Raw genomic sequence first — 22,828 nt, 5'->3', positions numbered from 1 at the left:
CTCGTCTCTCCCACCTCAGAGGCACAGGCCTGTCCCCCGGCCAGAGCACCAAGACCCTGTCAGCCTCATGGCTCAGAAGAAAAGGAAGAAAAAAAGAAAGAAAATAAAGTTATTAAAATAAAAAATAATTATTAAAATAAAAAAATTAAAAAGTAATTTAAAAAAGAGAAAAAAAAAAAAGAGAAGAGAGCAACCAAACCAAAAAACCAATCCACCAATTATAACAAGTGCTAAAATCTATACTTAAAAAAAAAAAAAAAAAACCAAAAACGGGCCGAACACTAGGACACATGGTAAAAGCAAAGATATACAGACAAAATCACACAAAGAAGCGTACACATACACAGTCACAAACAGAGAAAAAGGAAAAAATATATACAAACTATATTAAAAAAAAAGGAGGGAGAGAGCAACCAAATCAATAAAGAAATCTACCAATGATAATAAATTCGAAATACTACACCAAGTTAAATATAAAACCAGAAACACATTAGATGCAGAAAGCAAACCCCAAATCTACAGTTGCTCCCAAAGTCCACTGCCTCAATTTTGGAGTGATTCATTGTCTATTCAGGTATTCCACAGATGCAGGGTACATCAAGTTGATTGTGGAGATTGAATCCACTACTCCTGAGGCTGGGGAGAGATTTCCCTTTCTGTTTTTTGTTCGCACAGCACCCATGGGCTCAGCTTTAGATTTGGCCTCGCCTCTGCATGTAGGTCGCCTGAGGGCGTGTGTTCTTCGCTCAGACAGGACGGGGTTGAAGGAGCAGCTGATTCGAGGGCTCTGGCTCACTCAGGATTGGGGGAGGGAGAGGTACGGAATGCGGGGCAAGCCTGCGGCCGCAGAGACTGACATAACATTGCCCTAGCCTGAGGCGTGCCGTGTGTTCTGCCGGGGAAGTTGTGACTGGATCACGGGACCCTGGCAGTAGCGGCTGCACAGGCTCCCCGGAGGGGAGGTGTGGATAGTGACCTGTGCTTGCACACAGGCTTCTTGGTGGCTGCAGTAGCAGCCTTATCATCTCATGCCCGTCTCTGGGGTCTGCGCTGATAGCCGCAGCTCGAGCCCGTCTCTGGAGCTCGTTTAGGCGGTCCTCTGAATCCCCTCTCCTCGTGCACCCTGAAACTATTGTCTCTTGCCTCTTCGGCAGGTCCAGACTTTTTCCTGTACTTCCTCCCAGCTAGCTGTGGCGCACTAGCCCCCTTCAGGCTGTGTTCACGCCGCCAACCCCAGTCCTTTCCCTGGGATCCGACCTCCGAAGCCAGAGCCTAACCTTCCAGCCCCCATCCGCCCCGGCGGGTGAGCAGACAAGCCTCTCGGGCTGGTGAGTGCTGGTCGGCACCGATCCTCTGTGCGGGAATCTCTCCGCTTTGCCCTCTGCATCCCTGTTGCTGCGCTCTCCTCCATGGCTCTGAAGCTTCCCCCCGCCCCCCTCCCCCCCCCCCCGCCCCCGTCTCCGCCAGTGAAGGGGCTTCTAGTGTGTGGAAAACTTTCCCCCTTCACAGCTCCCTCCCACTGGTGCAGGTCCCATCCCTATCCTTTTGTCTGCTTTTTTCTTTTTTGTTTTGCCCTATCCCGGTACGTGGGGAGTTTCTTGCTTTTTGGGAAGTCTGAGGTCTTCTGCCAGCGTTCAATAGGTGTTCTGTAGGAGTTGTTCCACATGTAGATGTATTTCTGATGTATTTGTGGGGAGGAAGGTGATCTCCACATCTTACTCTTCTGCTATCTTGAAGGTCTCCTCCCCAGATAATTTCTTAATTACTTTTGAGAATAAAACCTCAATTTGGGTGTGGCTCTTCCCTGTGCAGTAGAGTTAGAAGAGCCCCATTCATATGCAGAGTTTCCAGTTTTCAGCCAAAGGTCTCATTTCTTCCTGTGTTTTTACCTTCCATTTTTTCACCCCCCCCCCCCCCCCCCCCCCCACTGCCCTCCCTCCCATCTCCACTGTATTCAACAGGGCAAACTGTCTTTTTCAGCTATAGCCCACTCTGGAGATATTCTGCTCTGCAGCTTCCTTTGTTCATCTCCTTCGGTTTTCCATCTTTTAGAAATTCAAAATCTCATAACCTCTTAACCTTCTCAGACTATCTTCTTTGTTGTGGGTATATATTTGATTTATTCATGTACTTTCATCCTAACAGAGTCTCTACAGAGATAAGACAGCTTGAGCCAGAATACTTCTCTACACCATTTCTCATGATACTTTAGAAATCAGAATCTTTAAGAACATTGTAAATCAATTATACTTCAATAAAATAAATGAAAAAATCAGAATCTCTTAAAAAGCTTTTAAAGAGGATAAAAATAAAAATTTTAAACAAAGGTTGAATTCTTGTGGTAGGAAAATGTATTGCAGTGAGTCAATAACCTTGCTTTTCTTCTAATTCATATTTCACAGTGTTTAAAAGACTGTAGCCAATTTGTTTTTGTTTTACCTTTTTCTTTAGCATTTTTGCCTAAAATATTACTTTCTTCCTCTAAATCCAAGCCATCTATATTTGAGGTGGGGGGAGTCTATCCCTGCTCCTTTGTTGTCTACATTTATGACTATTTCCATAAGAGTGTACTCCACTTAACACCCTACTTTAGAGTGTTAAATCTAAAAACAAATGGATATTTTTTTTGTGGTTCAAAGACCATCCTAGATTCCTCAGCCTGTTCTAGCTCTCCAAATAAGAAGCTCAGCAACCCACAAGCTCCCAGAACACCATTCTCATGGATCTGAGGCAGAGCATCCCTGAAATTGCTAGAATGGCTTTACAGAAGTGTAGAAGAGCTGGTGCAGCTTTGAGTAAGAAGTTCTTTCTAGAAGGGCACATGACTGGGCTTAGAAGTATATATTTCACTTCCCTAAAATATGACTTCAGTTTTCTCTATTTTCTTGTTCTTCTTAATGTCTATATATATGCCCTTGGGTTATAAGGAACCAGAAGAGAGGATGAATTTAATCAGCTCAAATCTATGACAACAAATAGAAAAAGCAAAACAACATGTTCTCCTCCCTACTTGTGTTTGGAATATCTTTTCATCTTCCATTGTATTATAGAAAGCTTGTTGGAGTAGAAAAAAAGTCAGGGGCCTCACTCTGCTATAATTAGCTGTGCAACTTTAAGCCTTGATTGCTTTGTCTATAAAAAGGGAGAAATGTGGACCAGATGATTTCTTAGAACATTTCTCTAGATTTAAAAAATCATGATAATGATTCTGTCATTCTATTCTTCTTCACTATTTCAACTCTTCTTTCTTTTAATGTTTAAATATTTGTTTTCAGAGATACACTCTTTTACTCTTTCTTCTTCCAAACTCTTTAATAGTGCTGTTCCTCTACTTCCTTTTTATTTTTCCAGCTCTTTGTTTTTCCTCATTCTACTTATTCTGTTATTCCTCTATAGTTTTTCCTTTTCTGGGATCATTAAGGCTGTCCTTAGAGTGTGATATTAGGGCATGCATTAAGAAAACGCAAGAGGCCACCTTAATTCAGAATTTTATCTTTTCCTAAAAACATGCATTACTGTAGTATAACACAAGAATTTATAATCCAGAACTCATGCTTGACAGAACATCTTTTTGAAATCTTTTATCTTTTGCTTTCTGAGTGATTTTTTTATTTTTCTTTCTTATTTTGTTTTATTTTATCTGAACAGAGAATGGACATTCTTTGAAGTCTAATCATGATCACTACAGATGAACCCAATCTACCAACTTCCCAACATTCTATAGAGTATTAGAAGATTTTTACATTTTGAAGAAGGGGAGACAATCTAAAAAATTTTGGTGGAACTATTGAGAACTAAAATATGGTGGATTATGTTGATTTAGAACTTAAAATAGATGGGTAAATTTGGGGTCAAGGTATACGTCTGAGTCTAATTCAGTTTGGATGTATGATTACTTTTCAAGTCATCTAAAGTTTAACAAGTAATATTTATGATATCTAGCTTTTGATTTGTCATTTGGTCATAAAACATTAAAGAATTATGACTGTTGCTCTTACCACAGATTTATTAGACATCATCAAATATATAGTAGACTATGCTGTGACTAGGTGAAAACTGCAACTTCTGACACATAGCTTTGCAAATACAATGGCTCTAAATATAGAATGCAGTCAAAATATTTAGTTCATATTTTATGTCCAAAATTTTCCATTTTATATTCTTTTAGACACTTCAGCCTATAAACTGACCCATTTGGGTATTCTTTTGAATGTCTTATATTGATAGCTTTTATGTATGTCTAACTTTGATCAATATGGGAATTTTCATTTTCAATAGCCTTAAAAATGGCTTAAGTGCTAACTTCCATTTCAGTTCAAAGAAAGACAGTTTGTTCTGGTCAAAGGCCAGTAGAAGTTACAGTTTGTACCAGGATGACCTGACATATCCAGGTCAGACTGACCAGATCAGAAAACACATCAGCCTCCAATTCAACCTCCTCATGAAATTCTTTACTAAATTTAATTTATTTGCACTGAACCACCCAAAGCTTCTGGCAGTCAGGTAAGTGGGCAGTGATGCAAAAAAAGAGACTCTCTGGAGTTTTTAGAACTAGTCCAAGGCAAACATAGGACTTTTCTACCTGAAAAAAAGACCACCTGCTATTTCTATGAATTTAACTTGTGTGGTATATTGCTCACATTCAGAATAAACCAAAGCCTCTGTTTGATGAACCCAAATAACTCAGATTTAGGCTACATATATATTACTTACATTTAGATTTCATTCATAGTTTGATTTGAATCTAAAAAAAAAAACTCCAAAAATCAGGAAGAATGTGTCCTTTCCCCCTTCACTGACTTTTAATAGACATCATTGTAATGTAAAATTGAAGTGTGAAAATATGAAAGGATATTCTTTAATTCTTACCAGCTGAATACATATTCAATATGCTTCCAGACTGTTCTAAAATCTTGAAAAGTTAGATGCATATGGTGATTGAAATGATTTTTTAATAAGCATACTTTTAATAAATGTTTGTGACCCATTTATAAAATATACTTTAATAATATATGGATATGTGATTTCTTAATTATTAGTGAAATCTTTCATCAAATGCATTTGAAGACATGTAAATTATTTGACATAATAATTAGTTACCAATTATGAAGTTTTAGAGGGCATGAAATATGCCAAACACGTCATTTGAAGAACAGCTGTGAGTTTGACTGTATGCTATGTGCTATTTGTATTTTTTGTTTTCATGTTGATAGCATGACATTCCTTTATTTGGAGATCTTAATTTCTAGGTTACTTTAAATTTTAAGAAATTCTCTACATATGTAGTCAAAACCTTAAGAAACACAAAATAAGCAAGAAAATATTTGAAGGAAATTATAAATCTAATAGATTTCTGTCAGAAAGAAAATAGGCACAGGAGCAGTTTTCTCTTCACATACTATGTTCATAGAATAAGAGAAAAGGTTGTGTTAATATAGTATTTGTTATTATGCAGTATTTTAATATCTGTATAAGTCTATTCCATTATATTTGGTGTTTCATATATTTATTCCTTTATGGCTATAATCACCAATATATTTCATTTAAGAGTTCAAAACTATGTTAAATGAGTTGTGTTTTTATATGGAATATATTTGCCATTATGAAGAATAGTTGGTTATATTATTTCAAGCAATAAATCTGAATTCATTCTATTAGTTTAAAAATTGTAAAATTCAAAAGTTTAATTATATGTGTAACAAAACTTGAGCACATTTTCTATAGCACTTCATTTAGTTGTGTTAATTTTTTAATGTGATGTGTCTACAGTATTTTTTATTTTGCATTTATTTTTTCAACGTGTTTACATTGTATGAGTTGAGCTTTTTTTATGCACAGATTCTAGCTTGTAGCTGCTTGGCAGAATTTTTTGTTGTGATGTAACCACTGTTCTTATAAAAAATATGATGTGCATTTGTTTTGCATCTTTGTCTTCATTCCACATGTCCTATAGTTTGTATTTTTATATGAAGTTATTTATAAGGAATGGTAATTTAAAAGGCTATGATCATCTCTTTCACCTTCATTGTTTTCACAAACAGATATTCTTAGTTCTTACTTTCTGATAGTCATAAACAGATTTTTAGTATGATGTAAGGCAGATAAGGCCACATATAGTTTACCTTCATATCATATCTTATGTCATGGAGTACTTATTTTAGCTATCTTTAGACAAGTTGTTTTGCTCATTCAATTTTATATCAATTTACTTTTTAAACTTGGGTTAAATTTTCTAGTTCATGGAAGTGTAATTTGCTATAAAATATTAGGAATTCTTCTGAAGATAGCACTTTCTAATTACAGTAACCAATCTTTATTGAGAGCTAAGCACTTTCAGACACTATCTAATTTATTCCTTGCACAACACCATGAAGTAAATATTGAACACAATTTTACAGATGAGGAAACTGAAAGGCAGAGAGGTTAATGTACTTGTCCGTGGTCATAGAAACAGAATGACTCACGTCTGTCTCATCCCACTTTTAAACACTATCTTATACTGCCTCTCCCTTATGATTTTTGATCTGTTTATTTCAGACCAAAACCAGTTAATTTGTGCTTGACTTATATCCTTTAGTATTAACCTTTCACACTTCTATTTCTTCCATGATATCACAGTGAAGCAAAAAGAAAAAAAATGAACACAATTGAGTATTAAAATATGTCTTTTCTTTTAGCCAGAAACATTTGAGCATCTTTTTATCAAGCATACAGAATCAGTGACATTTGGTCCTCTTCTTTTGGAGCCTGAAACCATTTCAGAAGATATCAGTGTTGATACATCATGGAAAAATAAAGATGAGATGGTACCACCAACTACAGTCTCTCTACTTTTGATGACTCGGGATCTTGAAAAGGGTTCTATTTGTATTAGTGACCAATGCAACAGTGCTCACTTCTCTGAGGTTGAGAGCACAGAGATAACCTGTGAGGAGGAAAGTAGGAGACAACCCTCTGTTAAATATGCCACCCTGCTCAGCAACTCTAAATCAGGTGAAACTGAGGAAGAGCAAAGGCTTGTAAATAGCGCAGTCAGCAAATGCTTCTCTAGCAACAATTCTCTACCTAAGGATTCTTTCTCTAATAACTCATGGGAGATAGAAACCCAGGCATTTTTTATATTATCAGATCAGCATCCCAATATAATTTCACCACACCTTCCATTCTCAGGAGGATTGGATGAACTTTTGAAACTCGAGGGAAATTTCCCTGAAGAAAATCATGACGAAAGGTCTGTCTATTATTTAGGAGTCACTTCAATCAAAAAGAGAGAGAGTGATGTGCTTTTGACTGATGAGTCAAGAGTGTTGTCCCCATTCCCATCCCACTGTTTATTCACCGACATCAGAATCCTCCAGGACAGTTGCTCACACCTTGTAGAAAATAACTTCAATTTAGGAACTTCTGATCAGAAGACTTTTGTATCTTACATACCTCAATTTCAGACTTGTTCTACTCGGACTCAGAAAATAGTAGAAAACAAGATGTGTGACCTAACTGTCTAATTTCATTCCAGACACATCTCAGATTTATGATGTAATGAGTCATATGAAGGGTAATATATTCCACTATAGTGTTGGTTAGGGGAGAGAAAAGAAAACTGTCAGAGGCAAATTTGAAAATGATTGTTTCAAAACTAATGGTATCTGTTTGTCCTCACTCAGTAATATAGACAAAAAATGTGAGAAAGCCTTCAAGAGCCTAGCAGTGTAGACCGACTCTTATAATGATTAATCAGCACCTTGGGAAGGTCTCCAGTGGCTTGTGTCTAGCTAGCCGTAAACCCAACAGTACTATTTTCTTTGAACATTGAACCCATGTGGAAACAGCTAGTCATCTGAATTACACTCACATCTGAAAGAACACTTCACACTAACACTTGTGAAATGTAACTGTATTTTCAAGGGTGTGGTTATTTTACCTTGAGTTGTCTTTTCTGTGCACTAATTTACACATACACACAATTATACCTAATAGGCATCCTTGTGCATTTTAAAAGTGTGCAATGTATTTGTATTTTGTGCTACTAGACTGTGTGATTTGAAGATGTTTCGATTTCACATATTTTCCCTGAGTACTTACTCTGTGGTAGGCACTCAACTGAATGTTGCAGATAGATGATTTAGCCCTGGTCTAGGGGATATACTTGTGAAGATATACAAGAAACAAATGTTTATGTATCAAATCTAAGATCTGTACCATAGAATGAAACTACCTGTTAGAATGGTGATACCCACAACAAGTATTTTGATGAGAACACAAGCCCTTGTGAAAACATAATGTCTGCTTCACCTCTTCTCTATAAAAGATGTTGAAATGCTCACTTTCTGCTACAGTTAGACTGCTAAATGTTACTGTGTATCACTCTGGAATCATCTTCCCCATTCCCACTTGCATGTACATTGTTTTTTTCCTCACTGAGCATTCTTCCTGTATATAAATCAACCACTGTGCTAATATTTTCCATACTTTAGCTCAATTAATTATTGAAATAATTGTATGAGACATGTACTACTATTACATTCCTTTTAAAGATTAGAAGATTAAGTAATTTGCCCAAGGTCACAGAGTTAGTGGAATCCATATATAAACCCGGATCTTTTGAATGCTAGTGATTATGTTTTTAACCCATACCTTACATTATCATCCATTAAAAAAAACTGACTTGTAATCAAATAAAATTTATTAAGTAGAAATATAACACTGGATGAAAATTAAGTGAGAATTACGCAGATGTTGTCTTTGCCTTTAGAGACTTTATTGTTTATTTCAGTTCTTGGTACGGCAAGAAAACCCAGACAGCATATTGAACAGCAAACTAAATTAAGAAACCTGCAGAGATAGTTGCTCAATGGCAATAAGAATTTCAAGATTATCAGTATCGTCAAAATAAATACTTCAGTCCTCAAAAATATTCCTATGAGTTGTTAAACATCACTAGTTTCATACTTAGACTGAGAGAGGATTCCACTGATTTACTATTACCATAAACAAAATCCTCCCCCTTTCTCTATTCCAGTTGTGACCATATGAAATGAGCTGTTCAGACCCCAACTGATAGATATTTTTTCACACCTTTCATGATCATTTGCCAACTAGAAATCAATAAAGCTGTTTCATGACACAAGTATTGTTGAGGTATCTCAGGATCTCACACACTCAACCAGTGACTCTCTTACAAGAGAAAGGTAGAGGACCCATATCAACTCACTGAATAATTCTATACAAAGAGAAAAAATTTTTTTCAATGATTTTTCAGTGATTTATAGTTTCAGAAACAGAATTATTACATGTATTGAAATTTTAGTAAAATTGACCATTATTTTTAATACTGCTCACAGAATATACATAGATAGAAAATTACATTTTGCCCCATTCTGCATATAATTAGAGATTAAACACTCAGCAAGTCCTCTGAGATATGACATCCTCCCATTCTCCTGTGGTGTGGGACCCAGAACAACAGGGAAGAGAAACTGATAAATGTTCCAGTCAGCCCAAGGTTTTGCCATGCTCTGTGTACTCTGTAGTGAATTCAGACATCCCAGGACCACCGTAGTGCTGCAGGTCTGAGTTAAAGGAATTTTGTGACAGCACCTTAAACCTGAGATCACTGATACCATTCTGGTGCAGCTTCAGTTACCAAAACAAACAAAAACATTTCAGAAACTGAAATTCCAAGGGACTTTCTTTTCATAGAGCAGGTTGAAGTGGTGCAGTCTGGCCTATTGGTATATATAAATTTAGATCATATTTACTGTCAGTGTGCTAGGGCTCTGATTTTCACTTTCAAAAGTTCATTTCACTGTATGTATTACTGTATATTATTGGGTCTTTATGAAAATTACCATTTAGATGAAAATTTAGAATATTTTGTACTTCAGTTTGGTTAGATATTCTCCATTTCTTTGCAGAGATTCTGTAAAAAAAAAATTTTAAGGGAGAGAGGAGCTGAAATATAGGTTTGGACTTTTAAACTTAGGATAAATCTGGAATTTTGAGTATTTCATTTAAAGGCCTAAAATTGCAACACAAGCTGTGAATCAGTCTCTCTAAATCTGAGCTTCATGAAAATCAACTCAGAAATTAATAATTTGAGCTATGGCTTCAAGTTTAAACAGATTGTTTGAAGATAAATCATTTGTCAGGGTTAATGAGATTATAGATGTCCTAGGTTAAAGCCCCCAAGAACAAAGAAGAAGAAAGAAGACGAGATACACATCAGTATGAATAGGGGCCTCCTATTGGAGCCCTGTGTTCCCATTTAGAGATGAGCTACATAGTGACAAGAGGAATAGGAACAGATAGTCTTTTATTTTTAAACCTAGTCTCGAGTAGTAAAAAGACCTGGATGAAAGTCCCAAACCAGTGGGTGATCCTGGACCTATAATAAGGTTTTATGACCCTAAGCATGACATTCTTCTACCTCCTCTCATCCATTTCCAATGAAACCAACTCCCTCTTTCCATATATCAAACATATGGTCATATTCTCTTAGGAATATCCATTTTAACTACTCATAAGTTGACAGAAGATAAACTTCCTCCACAAATTGATACCAGATTCCAAAGCTACTTTCGTTGGCACAATATAAAGATTAGGCTGTAAGAGTTGTGCCCACGGGTCTCCCGTGGGCTTGGACGACGTGCTAAATGAATCAAGACATACTGCAACCATATGTCACGTAGACTTGCCTGAAAAAAAACCTCTCTCTAAATTATTTCCTGTAGTTTTTAAAAGAAATGTGTTCTACCTTTCATCTTCCAAGGGTCATCTTGATAGTTACAGACTCTTCTAAAGTGTTTACTATTGAGAAAACACATTCTCAAATTTTAAAACACAAAATTAAAATTGTCCACTCTATTATGATTAAAAGAAGCCACATTTGAGAAAAAAATTTAAACATAGTTACCAAAAATGTGAAGAACTGTTTATAAAAAGAAACTGGGTAAGTGAGTAGTTTTACTCCTTCTTGAACAATTGTTTAAAGCTGGAAAGTGTTCCTGTACCTCATCATGATGTTGGGAGAGCAGCTTAGAATACAACAGACTGCTTTAGAACTGAAATATTGTTACTTGCATTTGTATGAACATTAAGAAATTGTTTTCATGGGTTTTTATATTGAATGAAATATTTTTATACACAGTTTATCAATCAATATTTATTGTGGAAAGTTGCTGTCTATTTTTCAAAATTAATTATACGTAAAATGTATGGCATCAACTTCAATTTTGTAAGGATCTTTGACAGGATATTTTAAATAACATGTCCACTCAAAAAGTCTGAACTGAGAATAAAATTGGAAGATATTTAATTTTGTAGTGAAATACTTATATTGTAGATATTGTACTTTTTAAACTTGTCATTAAGTATTTAGCATGCAGATAACACTTTCTCTTTAGTCACAATTGGTATGTTAATAAACGTTATAAACATAAGTGCTGAGACATGCATCACTAATTGTTTTATAAAGTTTAATTAGCCTAATTCTCCTTTTTTGTCCCTAAAGTCATAAAGAAAGACGTGTAAATTATGACTATGAAATTTTTATCATTATAAATCATAAGCAATGTTGGAATTGATATGAGATCAAATATGAGAAATGGAAAGTCCAAGTAAAATTTTTATGAGTTTAAGTTATTTTAGGATTATTTTATGTTTGTATGATTACTACTTTCAGCAAAGATTTGGAAAATATGAAGTAATCCTTGTATTTTATGTGAATAGTTACTATATTATTTTTACCCATTGTTAGCATTTGTGTTTTTAAAATTGTTACAAACATGCCTTGCCTTTGGAAGGGATTTGTAAACATTTTAGATCCAGCTGTCTCTCTTTACTGTTATTCTCTCTGTATTCTCAATATATCACCCACACCAAATACTTGCTGGCATTACAGCCACTTGCAATGAAAAATTACTCATTTTAAACATCAAGAGCTCTGTAGTTTGATTCTTTACTTCCTTTAGAAATCTTGATTTACAGTCATTTGTGAACATTTGTTTCATCACTTAATTTTCTAGCAATTTGAGTTTGGGGGCTAGTATTTGGGCTAGGATTCAGATATGTTCTCCTTGCTTAGTTTTAAAATGTAAGTGAAATGAACATAAAAAATTTCAAATAGTACATGGAAATATAAAATAAAAATTGTTGTCTCCCTCCATTCTCAATCTTTAGTTCCTGTTCCCTAAAAATAACCTGTTATTATTATACCACATACATTTTAAGTTTTTATATAGTTGGGATCATATTCTGCTTGATGTTATAAAATTACCCTTTTCCCTTAATATATCTTAGTGATATTTCCATAGAAACTCAAATATACCTACTTTATTATTTTAATGGTTACATAGTTATTCCACTATATCAAAGTACAATGATTTATGTAAATGATTCAAACTTGGTGAACATTTAGGTTGTTTCTAATCTTTTATTTTTATGGACAATACTGAAGTGAGCATTCTCATACATAATTATGTCTTGGCATACTTTTACAAATCTACTTGTCAGGACTCTTGTGTAAGAAAGTGTAAGAAACTTACAAGTGTAAGAAACCAACTGAAATTGTCTAAAGTATCTTTTTGCTATTTTAATTTTAACTTGATGAATGAAGTTGAGCATATTTTCATGTTTATAAGCCATTTGTTTTTCTCTACCTTCCTATTCTTTGCCTAATTTTCTACTGGGCTATTATAATTTTATTGCTTTCTTATCATTATTTTTCATATATGTGATCTAAGTTTTCTTAATTAAGATATGACTTATGGGGCTTCCCTGGTGGCGCTGTGGTTGAGAGTCCGCCTGCCGATGCAGGGGACGCGGGTTCGTGCCCCGGTCCGGGAGGATCCCACATGCCGCGGAGCGACTGGGCCCGTGAGCCGTGGCCGCTGAGCCTGCGCGTCCGGAGCCTGTGCTCCGCAGCGGGAGAGGCCACAGCGGTGAGAGGCCCGCGTACCGCAAAAAAAAAAAAAAAAAAAAAAAGATATGACTTATGTACTGTAATGTACACAAGTCTTCAGTGTAAGCTTAATGAATTTTTACATACTTCATATCTGAGTAAAATCACTGAATCACAGGATAGGTTTTAGTTTAGCTTTAATAGATACATACTGCCAAATACATATGTAAATACATACTAATTTACACTGCTGTCAGTAAGGTAGAAGAGTTCTGTTGCTTTATATACCAATTCCTAATCAACATTGATACTGTCAGCCTTTTGAATTTTAGTCAGTCTGATGGTGTGTAAGGGTTTCTTAGAGTTTATTTTGCACTTCTCTAATATGTAATAATTTTGAGAGACACTTAACGAATCCCTCTCCTATTTCTGTGTATTTCATAAACATCTAAAATATTGTTACATTGCTGCTTTAGGCAGTACCGAGTCTTTCAAATTTCCCTTTTGTACTGTTTGTTTATTACTTCTTGCATCTTTGTGCTTCCATCTGGGATAATTTCCCTTCATCCAAAAGAACTTTCTTGTACTGTGGATCAGCTGTGACAAATTCTTTCAGGCTTTGTTTGGGAACATCTATATTTTATCTTCAATTTTGATAGATATTTTTGCTCAATATTGAATTCTAAGTTTGCAGTTATTTTCCATCTTTGTAAGTTGTCTTTTTATTGTCTTCCAGTGTCTGGTATCCATTGTTACTGTTGAGAAGTTAGCCATCATTTTAATTGTTGTTTCCTTAAGGTAATTTCTCCTTGTTTATTTGTTTTTAAGATTTTTCTCTTTATCTTTTGTTTTTAGTTGTTTGACTATTATAAGTCTAGGTGTGCTTTCTTTTTTACTTGTCCAGATTGGTATTCATTGAGCTTCTTTTATTTGACCACCAATAGGTTTTATTAGACTTGAAAATTCTCAGCCATTATTTCTTCACATGTCAATGTCGTCCCATTTTATTTATCCTTCCCTTGTGAAACTTGTTTTTTAACATCTTTATTGGAGTATAATTGCTTTATAATGTTGTGTTAGTTTCTGTATAACAAAATGAATCAGCTATATGCATATGTATATCCCCATATCCCCTCCCTCTTGTGTCTCCCTCCAACACCCCTAATCCCACCCCTCTAGGTGGTCGCAAAGCTCCGAGCTGATCTCCCTGTGCTATGCAGCTGCTACCCACTAGCTATCTATTTTACATTTCGTAGTGTATATATGTCAATGTTACTCTCTCACTTTGTCCCAGTTTACCCTTCCAACTCCCTGCATCCTCAAGTCCATTCTCTATGTCTGCGGCTTTATTCCTGTCGTGGCCCTAGGTTCATCAGAACAATTTTGTTTTTAGATTCCATATATATGTGTTAACATATAGTATTTGTTTTTCTCTTTCTGACTTACTTTACTCTGTAAGACAGCCTCTAAATCCATCCACCTCACTACAAATAACTCAATTTCGTTTCTTTTTATGGCTGAGTAATATTCCATTGTATATATGTGCCACATCTTCCTTATCCATTCATCTATTGACGGACACTTAGGTTGCTTCCATGTCCTGGCAATTGTAAATAGTGCTGCAGTGAACACTGTGGTACATGACTCTTTTTGAATTATGGTTTTCTCAGGGTATATGCCCAGTAGTGGGATTGCTGGATCGTATGGTAGTTCTATTTTTAGTTTTTAAGGAACCTCCATACTGTTCTTCATAGTGGCTGTATCAATTTATATTCCCACCAACAGTGCAAGAGGGTTCCCTTTTCTCCACACCCTCTCCAGCATTTATTGTTTGTAGATTATTTGATGATGGCCATTCTGAAAGGTGTGAGGTGATACCTCATTGTAGTTTTGATTTGCATTTCTCTCATGATTAGTGATGTTGAGCAACTTTTCACGTGTTTGTTGGCAGTCTGTATAGCTTCTTAGGAGAAATGTCTGTTTAGGTCTTCTGCCCAGTTTTGGATTGGGTTATTTGTTTTTTTGACATTGAGCTTCATGAGCTGCTTGTATATGTTGGTGATTAATCCTTTGTCAGTGTCTTCATTTGCAAACATTTTCTCCCATTCTGAGGGTTGTCTTTTCGTCTTGCTTATGGTTTCCTTTGCTGTGCAAAAGCTTTTAAGTTTCACTAGGTCCCATTTGTTTATTTTTGTTTTTATTTCCATTTATTTCCATTTCTCTAGGAGGTGGGTCAAAAAGGATCTTGCTGTTATTTATGTCATAGAGAGTTCTGCCTATGTTTTCCTCTAAGAGTTTCATACTGTCTGGCCTTACATTTAGGTCTTTAATCCATTTTGAGTTTATTTCTGTGTATGGTGTTAGGAAGTGTTCTGATTTCATTCTTTTACGTATAGCTGTCCAGTTTTCCCAGCACCACTTATTGAAGAGGGTGTCTTTTCTCCATTGTATACTTTTTGCCTCCTTTATCAAAAAATAAGATGACCGTATGTGCATGGGTTTATCTCTGGACTTTCTATCCTGTTCCATTGATCTATATTTCTTGTTTTGTGCCAGTACCATACTGTCCTGATTACTGTAGTATTGTAGTATAGCCTGAAGCCAGGGAGCCTGATTCGTCCAGCTCCATTTTTACTTCGCAAGATTGTTTTGGCTGTTTGGGGTCTTTGGGGTTTCCATACAAATTGTGCAATTTTTTGTTCTAGTTCTGTGAAAAATGCCATTGGTAGTTTGATAGGGATTGTATTGAATCTGTAGATTGCTTTAGGTAGTATAGTCATTTGTACAATGTTGATTTTTCCAATCCAAGAACATGGTATATCTCCCCATCTGTTCGTATCATCTTTAATTTCTTTCATTGGTGTCCTATAGTTTTCTGCATACAGGTCTTTTTTCTCCATAGGTAGGTTTATTCCTAGGTATTTTATTCTTTTGTTGCAATGGCAAATGTGAGTGTTTCCTTAATTTCTCTTTCAGATTTTTCATCATTAGTGTATAGGAATGCAAGAGATTTCTGTGCATTAATTTTATATCCTGCTAGTCTACCAAATTCACTGATTAGCTCTAGTAGTTTTCTGGTAGCATCATTAGGGTTCTCTATGTATAGTATCTTGTCATCTGCAAACAGTGACAGCTTTACTTCTTCTTTTCTGATTTGGATTCCTTTGATTTCTTTTACTTGTCTGATTGCTATGGCCAAAACTTCCAAAACTATGTTGAATGATAGTGGTGAGAGTGGGTAACCTTTTCTTGTTCCTGATCTTAGAGGAAATGGTTTCAGTTTTTCACCTTTAAGGATGATGTTGGCTGTGGGTTTGTCATATATGGCCTTTATTATGCTGAGGTAGGTTCCCTCTCTGCCTGCTTTCTGGAAAGTTTTTATCATAAATGGGTGTTGAATTTTGTCAAAAGCTTTTTCTACATCTATTGAGATGATCATATGGTTTTTCTCCTTCAGTTTGTTAATATGGTGTATCACATTGATTCCTTTGCATATATTGAAGAATCCTTGCATTCCTGGGATAAACCCCACTTGATCATGGTGTATGATCCTGTTAATGTGCTGTTGGATTCTGTTTGCTAGTATTTTCTTGAGGATTTTTGCATCTATGTTCATCAGAGATATTGGCCTATAGTTTTCTTTTTTTGTGACATCTTTGTTTGGTTTTAGATGGTGGCCTCGCAGAATGACTTTGGGAGTGTTCCTCCCTCTGCTATATTTTGGAAGAGTATGAGAAGTTAGCCCTTCTCTAAATGCTTGATCGACTTTGCCTGTGAAGCCATCTGGTCCTGGGCTTTTGTTTTTTGGAAGATTTTTAATCACAGGTTCAATTTCAGTGCCTGTGATTGGTTTGTTTATATTTTCTATTTCTTCCTGGTTCAGTCTTGGAAGCTTGTCCTTTTCTAAGAATTTGTCCATTTCTTCTAGGATGTCCATTTTATTGGCATATAGTTGCTTGTAGTAATCTCTCATGATCCTTTGTATTTCTGCAGTGTCAATTGTTACTCCTTTTTCATTTTTAGTTCTGTTGATTTGAGTCTTCTCCCTTTTTTTCTTGATGAGTCTGGCTAGTGGTTTATCAATTTTGTTTATCTTCTCAAAGGAGCAGCTTTTAGTTTTATTGATCTTTGATGTTGTTTCCGTCATTTCTTTTTCATTTATTTCTGATCAGAACTTTATGATTTCTTTCCTTCTGCTATCTTTGGGGTTTTTTTGTTCTTTTTATAATTGCTTTAGGTGTAAGGTTAGGTTGTTTGAGATTTTTCTTTTTTCTTGAGGTAGGATTATAATGCTATAAACTTCTGTCTTAAAACTGCTTTTGCTGCATCCCATAGGTTTTGAGTCGTCATGTTTTCATTGTCATTTTTTTCAGGTATTTTTTTATTTCCTCTTTGATTTCTTCCATGATCTTGGTTATTTAGTAACGTATTGTTTAGCTGCCACGTGTTTGTATTTTTTACAGTTCTTTTCCTGTAATTGATATCTAGTCTCGTAGCATTGTGGTCAGAAAAGATATTTGATATGATTTCAATTTTCTTAAATTTACCAAAGCTTGATTTCTGACCCAGGTGTGGTCTATCCCGGAGAATGTTACATGAGCACTTGAGCAGAAAGTGTATTCTGTTGTTTTTGGATGAAATGTCCTATAAATATCATTCAAATCCATCTTGTTTAATGTATCATTTAAAGCTTGTGTTTCCTTATTTATTTTCATCTTGGGTGATCTGTCCATTGGTGAAAGTTGGGTGTTAAAGTCCCTTAGTATTATTGTGTTACTGTTGATTTCCCCTTTTGTGGCTGTCAGCATTTGCCTTATGTATTGAGGTGCTCCTATGTGGGGTGCATAAATATTTACAATTGTTATATCTTCTTCTTGGATTGATCCCTTGATTGTTATGTAGTGTCCTTCTCTGTCTCTTGTAATACTCTTTGTTTTGAAGTCTATTTTGTCTGATATGAGAATTGCTACTCCAGCTTTCTTTTGGTTTCCATTTGCATGGAATATCTTTTTCCATCCCCTCACTTTCAGTCTGTATGTGTCCCTAAGTCTGAAGTGGGTCTCTTGTAGATAACATATATATGGGTCTTGTTTTTGTATCCATTCAGCCAGTCTACATGTCTTTTGGTTGGAGCATTTAATCCATTTACATTTAAGGTAATTATGAATTTTTATGCTCCTATTACCATTTTCTTAATTGTTTGGGGTTTGTTTTTGTAGGTCTTTTCCTTCTCTTGTGTTTCCTGCCCAGAGAAGTTCCTTTAGCATTTGTTGTAAAGCTGGTTTGGTGGTGCTGAATTCTCTTAACTTTTGCTTGTCTGTAAAGGTTTTAATTTCTCCATCGAATCTGTATGAGATCCTTGCTGGGTAGAGTAGTCTTGGTTGTAGATTTTTCCCTTTCATCACTTTAAATATATCCTGCTACTCCCCTCTGGCTTGCAGAGTTTCTACTGAAAGATCAGCTGCTAACCTTAAGGGGATTCCTTGTATGTTATTTGTTGCTTTTCCTTGCTGCTTTTAATATTTTTTCTTTGTATTTAATTTTTGATAGTTTGATTAATATGTGTCTTGGCCTGTTTCTCTTTGGGTTTTTCCTGAATGGTACTCTCTGTGCTTCCTGGACTTGATCGACTATATCCTTTCCCGTGTTAGGGAAGTTTTTGACTATAATCTATTCAAATATTTTCTCACACCCTTTCTTTTTCTCTTCTTCTTCTGGGACCCCTATAATTCAAATATTGGTGCATTTAATGTTGTCCCAGAGGTCTCTAAGACTGTCCTCAATTCTTTTCATTCTGTTTTCTTCATTCTGCTCTGCAGTAGTTATTTCCACCATTTTATCTTCCAACTCACTTATCCATTCTTCTGCCTCAGTTATTCTGCTATTGATTCCTTCTAGAGTATTTTTAATTTCAGTAATTGTGTTGTTCATCTGTTTGTTTGCTCTTTAGTTCTTCTAGATACTTGTTAAATGTTGCTTGTATTTTCTCCGTTCTGTTTCTGAGATTTTGGATCATCTTTACTGTCATTACTCTGAATTCTTTTTCAGGTAGGTTGCCTATTTTGTCTTCATTTATTTGGTCTTGTAGGTTTTTATGTTGCTCCTTCATCTGTAACATATTTTTTGCCATTTATTTATTTATTTATTTATTTTGATGGGTGGTGCTATATTCTTATCTTAGTGGTTGTTTGGGCTGAGACGTCCAGCACTGGAGTTTGAATGCAGTTGCATACAGCCAGGTGAGGACCTCCAGGAGGCCTCACTTCAATTAATATTCCCTGGGGTCTGAGGTTCTCTGTTAGTCAGGTGGTTTGGATTTGGAGCTCCCACCACAGGAGCTCGGGCCCAACCTCCAGCCTGGGAACCAATATCCCACAAGCTTTGTGGCACGGTAAAAAAGAAAGAAAGAAAAAAAGGAGCAGTACAATATCAAAGAATAAAAAACAAAATAAAATTAGAAAGATAAAAAAATTAGGTAAAATAAAACTATAATTGAAACAACTGCAACAAGGTCAAATAAAACCACAACAGAAAAAAGAAAAAAGGAGAAAAATAAAAGGAGGGGGGGTAACAAGCCAAAAGGAGAGAACAATAACAAAGTATTAAGAATAAAATAAAATTAGAAAAATAAAGATTTATTAGGAAAAATAACCATATAAAAGAATCAACAACAATGAATCAACAAGGTAAAACAGAACCCCAATCTAAAAGAGGAAGAAAGAAAGAAAAAAAAGCCTTGTCTATGGTGGCAGAGTTTAGGCAGGTGTGGGACTTAGGTGGGGCAGGGTTTAGGGTGGGAAGGGGCCTAGGTGGGTGGAAGGGTGACGTTTGAGCTTGAGGCGGGGCCTAGGCAGGGTGATGTTCAAGTGTGGGGTGGGGCCTCTACTTAGGACCTGCACGGAAGGGGAGATGCAGCATGTAGAAAGGAGGGCCTCTGGAGTGTGAAGTTCCTGAGTTTGGAGGTAGGGCCCTGAGTGAGGGTGTGTGGTTGGGATTTAGGCCCAGCACATTGAAGGGGGTCTCCGAGTGTAGAGATAGGGCTCTGGGTGGGGGTGTAGGGGTGGGGCTTGGGTTCTGCACAGCAGGAGGGAGACTCCGAGGGCAGAGGATTAGGCCCAGGAGCCCAACAGCCTCCCCAGTGCTTAAGTGGACAGGGAAAGCACTGGCCGCGTTCCCTTCGCACCACTCCCCCACCGTCTCCCCGAGGGTCTCCCCCATCGCCGCTGGACCCCAAACTGTGGGTGCATCCCACTGGGTGTAGGAACTCCTCCCCGCCCCCAGCCACCCCTCAGGGGTGTCAGTCCCAGAGGTCCGGCCTTTACTTTTGCTCCCCCTTCCCTCCCTCCCACTCCCTCAGGATGCACGTGGCTGGAGCAGGTCTTGGTGGGCAGAGGATCAGGCCTGGCATCTCAGCAGGTTCCTGGGGGCCCAAGTGAGCAGGGGAGACTTGGCCACACTCCCTTTTGATCCTCTACCCTCCCAATGGTTCCCCAATTTCCCCCTTCAGGTGTGGGATCCCTTCCCCTCCCCCAGCCGCCCCTCAGGGGCACCAGCCCCATCCCCCCTCCACTTCTCTGCTCCCTTCACTCCTCCCATGCCCCACGTCCTACCTGGTCACTGGGGGTTCCTCCCGTCCCATTAGGTGTCTGTGGTCCCCCCACTGGTGCCTGGTAGGTGCCTTAGTTGTGCCCCCTTCTGAAACTCTTGAGTCACATGTTAGTTATTCTGGTCTAGGTCCACATGTCTATTTCTTTCCCAATCTTTTTTTGTCCTTATTCTTAGTTTTGTTTATTTTTTCTTGATCTGTCTTTGAGGTCACTAGTTAATGTCATTTCATGAACACTGTGTAGTTAAAACTATCCAATGTGTTCTAGTTCTTTTAATTCTTTTTTATAGCTTTTAATAGTCTCTTGAAATGTTACACTTTTCCTCTACTTTGTCCAGATTTTCTTCTATTTCCTTTTTGTTAATTATAATTATTTTAACATGTTTCTCTAACTTCAATGTGTGAATTTCTGAGCCTGCTTCCATTAATTGGTTTACCTCCTGATTTCCTGTTTTTTTTCACATATGTAGTAATTTTTGCTTGTATGCTGGATATTATGAATAATATGCTGTAGGGGCTCTGGATTGTGTTATCTTTTCCCTCCAAATGTTGAGTTTCATTCTTTTTAGCAGTTAAAGAATTTATGGATCACTTGGATCTTATTTACATTTGTTTTAGGCTACTTGAGGAGGGTCTATTTCAGTTTTGTCCCATCCTAGGTTTTAGTCTTTACTATTATTCCTAGGTATGACCTTTCTAGAGTTACAACTAAATCTCCTGGGTGTTGTTCAGTGTCTTTTCATTATGGCTGGGATGAAATTCTAAACTTTCCCCAATATTGTGCTATTATTACTAATCAGCTCTTAATTCACAAGCAGCTCTTTTCTACTAGGGATATTAGAGTTTCACCCCGTAAATATACAGCTTAGAATTTGGCCAAGGACCCAAGGAACTGCACCTCATGTGGAGTTTTGAAGATTCTTAACAACTTGTTCCTATTGAGTATCTTGCCCTCTAAATACCAACTGCCTTACCACTCAAACTTTGACACTCCCAGAAACACTGATGCTCTCTTCTGGGCTTAATTTTCTTGTGCTTAGAGAACAAGGGAGAAAGCTATGTTAAATATGGGGTTTCTCCACGTGCTTCCTTCCCTCATCTCCTTGTGATAGCTTCTGTCTAATGCCAGAAAGCAGTTGTGTTAAGTTTTATAGTTGTTTATGGGAGAGTAAATCTGATAAGACTCTGCCATGGCTACTACTAGAAGTATGCAATAATTCTTTTATTAAAAATCTGTTCCTTTTCTTGAAACATTTGTTACAGTTTTTCACTTGTATTTTGACTTTGTAGTATTATTCCATTCATACATTTTGCATCCTTACATTTTTCAACTTTTCCTTCATTCCTTCTGGGTTTTGCATTATACTTAGAAAAATATACCAAATTCTAACACTTCATTGATAATTAATTTGTCTTATATTTATGCTGCTATTTGGGGGTTAATATTTTTCATTTATTTGGAATTAATTTTGACATAAGGAGTGGAATAATGAGTGGAATAATGATTTAGCTTTTATGTTTTCCAAGTGGCTAATCAGTTGTCCCAGCACAATTTGTTTCTGGGAAAAAAAACTTTTTTTCACTCACATAAAATGCCACATTTATCACCTACTAATCCTCAAGTATATTTTTATTTCCGGGCTCTCTATTCTTTTTTTTTTTTTTTTTTTTTTTGCGGTACGCGGGCCTCTCACTGTTGTGGCCTCTCCCATTGCGGAGCACAGGCTCCGGACGCGCAGGCTCAGCGGCCATGGCTCACGGGCCCAGCCGCTCCGCGGCATGTGGGATCTTCCCGGACCGGGGCACGAACCCGTGTCCCCTGCATCAGCAGGCGGACTCTCAACCACTGCGCCACCAGGGAAGCCCTCTATTCTTTTTTATTGATTGTTCAATCTATTTTCCTCTACTACTAAATTTATTAATTATCACCAGCTACTCAATATTTTAATATCTGAATGGTTGGATCCCTCAGCTCTGCTCATTATACCTCACTGATATCTTTCTAGACCAACTGTAGTTTAATTAAATTTTTGTAAAAAAAATTCTTTTGGTATTTCATTCAGAGTTAAGATAAAAATACTGAAAAATGTCATCACTGCAGTATTTAGTTGCCCAAGATTATCTGTCAATTTTTAAATGTTGAGAGCAAAATATTACTTTTATCTTCCTAAATAATAAAGACAAATAATTCATATCTATAATATTAAACTCTTCCCAAAATTCACCTTTGATACTAGAGAATAGAAATGTGATAGGTGCTCTAAACTTTGTGCTTTAGATGTGGAGTTATAAATAAGGTGATTATCCATCTCACTGTGTCTGGC

At 36.6% G+C, this 22,828-nt stretch overlaps 1 protein-coding gene across 4 annotated transcripts in view; it reads left to right on the top strand.

Moving 5' to 3' along the window:
- Positions 1-9,739, top strand: part of LEPR (leptin receptor) — a 104,032-nt gene extending 94,293 nt beyond the window's left edge. For 3 of the 4 annotated variants that reach the window (XM_073788729.1, XM_073788722.1, XM_019919927.3), the window contains one exon: positions 6,678-9,732. In XM_073788729.1, the coding sequence (XP_073644830.1) occupies positions 6,678-7,505 (828 nt within the window). In that variant the 3' untranslated portion in view covers positions 7,506-9,732. Of the gene's footprint in view, positions 1-6,677 lie in introns of all 4 variants that reach the window. The other variant, XM_073788730.1, reaches the window with a different exon arrangement.
- The last annotated feature ends 13,089 nt before the right edge of the window (positions 9,740-22,828 follow it).

The sequence above is a fragment of the Tursiops truncatus genome, chromosome 1 (assembly GCF_011762595.2).
Source record: "Tursiops truncatus isolate mTurTru1 chromosome 1, mTurTru1.mat.Y, whole genome shotgun sequence".
In the NCBI taxonomy this organism is placed as follows: Eukaryota; Metazoa; Chordata; class Mammalia; order Artiodactyla; family Delphinidae; genus Tursiops; species Tursiops truncatus.
This window is presented reverse-complemented; position numbering and strand designations above follow the sequence as displayed.